The 3,497-nt window shown below is 49.2% G+C and overlaps 1 protein-coding gene; it reads left to right on the top strand.

Moving 5' to 3' along the window:
- Window positions 1–575: 575 nt before the first annotated feature.
- GSTUM_00004345001 (uncharacterized protein) lies at window positions 576–2,954 on the top strand (the record flags this gene model as incomplete). XM_002835571.2 has 1 exon in its annotated part: window positions 576–2,954. One exon carries the CDS (start codon window positions 576–578, stop codon window positions 2,580–2,582), a length of 2,007 nt encoding a protein of 668 aa, XP_002835617.1. The 3' UTR covers window positions 2,583–2,954.
- Window positions 2,955–3,497: the final 543 nt, after the last annotated feature.

The raw sequence follows: 3,497 nt of genomic DNA on the forward strand, positions 1-3,497 counted from the left end.
CTGATCTAAGGCCCAACCTTATCTTGCACTGTTTCACATCGGCGGGATTCTATTGAATCTTCGGGATTCGACAGTCTTCTACCAAATCGTGTCATCTACTCGACATTGCTCTTGCTAAATCTCACAGGATAAAGGGGGACAAACTGCAGCAGGACTGGCTTTGTATATTATACGGGTATTTGGAGATTTCTTTCTCTCATACGAAGCCGTGGCTTCAGACGAAAGCGGTTGTTTTATTCCTTGAGCCTCATCATTATCATCACGAATAACGCGTCTCCCCAGATTGATACTACTTTATACGTGTTGCCCATCCACATTGCAACTCCAACCTCCAGCCTTCAACTTCGTCGCCGTAGCGACAGCACAGAAACCCCGACGGATAGACCCCGACGAATAGAACGGCGGTTGGGGAGTCCTGCGCCGAGTCCCCCCATTTAACGATGACTTGATCTGTGAGATAGTCGTCGTCTTCATCCTTCGTTCCATCTCAAACATACCTCCCTTCTCACCATCTCCACAAACCGTAAAGCGCTCCCGATTAAGACCTCGCTCACGCAATCTCGGCAATTAATCTCATGTTTCGTAAACCTTCGGAGATTTCGTCCTCTTCGGAGGATGAAGTTGATCCATCTTCTGACCCACCATCCACATCTTCAGATCCCTCTCGTCAGCCGACTGCGGGGACCCCGGAACAGGCGCTTGAGCCTGTGAACCCTGTGACACTCTATTCTCCAATCCCCCCGACAACTTCGGCCAATCGCCATAGCGCCATCTTGATGAACTCTTTGATAGAACACTTTGTGAGATCCCGGGTGCCAGCTTCAGATCCGGAACTCGCTGATAGGGTGTTCGCCGTTATCGCTCGTCATCTTGGAAATCTAGGTTTTGTTCCCCAGACCAGCGGGGATCTGGCACGCGAAGGCCTTGCACCCGTTAGACAAGGCTATATTCGTGGCCTCGACCAAATTCTGACGCAAGAGATTGAAAAGATCACCGAGGAAAATGGGGCTGCAAGAGTCTTGGCTGGCGATTTGGGAAGGAGAGGAGCAGAATCTAGTAATGGGGCTGAGACGAGACGTACCTTTCGTCGTCTTTTTAGAGGCACTGCTACTCAAAACCTGAGTCCTAATGACCGTCAGGTTATCCATCGGAGCTCTTCACTGAGTGTTCTGAGCGATGCCCGCAAAAACAGCTCCGACACAGCTCCCGGAGCCGTTGCTGGAACTGCCACCCCACCCTTTTTGCCTCCACATGCGCAAACCACTCCCGCGACAATTCAACCAACCATTCTATTACCGTCTCGTTACGTTAATGACTTTGTTGAGATCGCACCGTTGGGCAGGGGGGGTTATGGTTCAGTTTATCATGTTCGTAATCGCCTTGATAGGGTCGAATACGCGGTTAAGAAGGTCGTTATTAAGAAAAGTATCCTTGAAAATGAGCTAGGTGGGAAGGATGGTCTGGAGAGAGTTATGAATGAAATCAAGACACTGGCACAGCTCAATCATGTTGGCATCGTTCGTTACTTCTGCAGTTGGATTGAGGGCGTGATTGAAGACATGTTGACTGCTTCCCAGTTCATCGGAGATCACGTGGGGGTTCAAAATGCGCAAGGCCATCGGTCACCTAAAGCAGAGGTTTTAAGCGAGATTGAAGACATCGGTGCTGAAATAGTATTCGCTTATTCTGGGGAAAACGAGGGGATCGAAACGGTTGAGGAGGCTACCACCATCGCCGGTGCCAACGGTCAAGCCAGCGATGATTTGGAAGATTCTATTGAGTTAATTCCCAGATCCTATCTTAGACGCCGCCGTAGCCAGCCCGACGCGCAGCATGGAAAACCGAAAGTCGCATTCGATATCTCATCGCACCCTGACCCAGGGTCCGAGTTCTCAGGGCCCGAGGTCTCAGGATCAAGTATCTTCTCCGGTGGTGGGGCACTAATTATGTCTACTGCCAATGGTCATGGGAAAAAACCGTCCTCTACATCTTCTGGCCTGACTCTCTATATCCAGATGTCCCTTCACTCGTTTACCCTTACTTCGTTTATCTCGACATCTGCTCGCCCCACTACCCCAAGGCATTGTTTCTGCGTCAAGTCGTCACTCGACATATTCTTAGGCCTTCTAGACGGTGTCCAGTATCTTCATTCTCAAGGGATTGCGCATCGGGATTTAAAACCTGGTAATATATTCCTAGACGTTGAACCTTCTAGGAGGGGCTGTCGTTGCGGAGAAGCTGTGGTTCGACCGCATATTGGGGACTTCGGACTTGGGACTAGTATTGGCAAAGATGGTCATGACAGCACGGCGGCTGTCGGTACTAAGTTTTACAAGCCTGTGGATCTCGATCCCGCCATTCAAGGTGACGTTGTTGGAAGAGATGTTTTTGCGTTGGGAGTTATACTGCTAGAATTGCTTGTGAAGTTCGGGACTCGTAAGTTGATTCAGAAGCCCTTCTATAACGTGGTGTTGCATTTGCTGACTTCCCTCAGGTATGGAACGTGTGGAAGTCTTGTCCAAGCTTTCCGAAGGTGGTCAGGTTCCAAAGGATATCGAACTCAAAAGCCAGAGAGTCGCTAGGGTCATCAAAGGCTGTTGCGGGATTGGTGGAGAGAGATGGGAGGTCTCAAAGATCAAAGCCTTTATTCAAGCAATCCTAGACGAATTGGATGAGGCTAAGCATGAGGGCCCGGCATTAGTCTAGAGAATTTTACCGGCGAATTTAGCGTTTGATGTACTGTAGCATATACCTCTTCACTCTCTCTCTTGGTTGTCTTTCTTTCTTCCTCTCATGTCTCTTTGTGTTTGTGGGTCGGGTTTTAAAGGGTTTCGTATATTCTCAGAGAGACTACTGGGAGCATTGCATTAGGGGGAGCCGGGTTCAGGCAGTTACCGATAGATAGGTTAGATTTCACGGATTTGGTGTGGTAATTAGTACTGTGTTTGGGTTTATGTCCGCGAATCTCTAGAGCCTTTGTCGGCGTAGCTGAAGAACGAACCGCCATGAGCAGTTTCCCAACTCTGTGGCCATATTCGTCACCCCGCAGTTTTAGTGAATGGTCTGGGCATCGCAGAGCATCATACAAGAGGTCGCCGCATGAAGTGTGAATTTTGATGGAGCCGCATCCCCAAGGCTTGTGAGGCCGGGTTCCCTTGATAAGAGCGTTAGATCCCACACCCTTGCAGTTTCCAGCCTTCCCCGAAAACCTTTTGAGACGGGAGAAGAAATCTCAGGGTTCGTGTTCTCTGCTGATATATACTCCACCGAGATCCATATTTATACTTCCTAAGCTTATATTATGGTGGGATAACAAACTCTAGTCTAAGTATCACCCCACTCTCCTTCTCACCGACCAGCGGTTCTGCACCTGAACCATTCGGAAGCGTGAAATGGTGGGTAAACTAGGAGTTTTGTGGAAAGAAAGGGAAAAAAAAAAAGAGAGAGACCAAAACCGAGTGATGGTTGAGCATTCCTGACCGCAGTGCCGCAGTGGT

This window comes from Tuber melanosporum (assembly GCF_000151645.1).
Source record: "Tuber melanosporum whole genome shotgun sequence assembly, scaffold_11, strain Mel28".
Taxonomy (NCBI): domain Eukaryota; kingdom Fungi; phylum Ascomycota; class Pezizomycetes; order Pezizales; family Tuberaceae; genus Tuber; species Tuber melanosporum.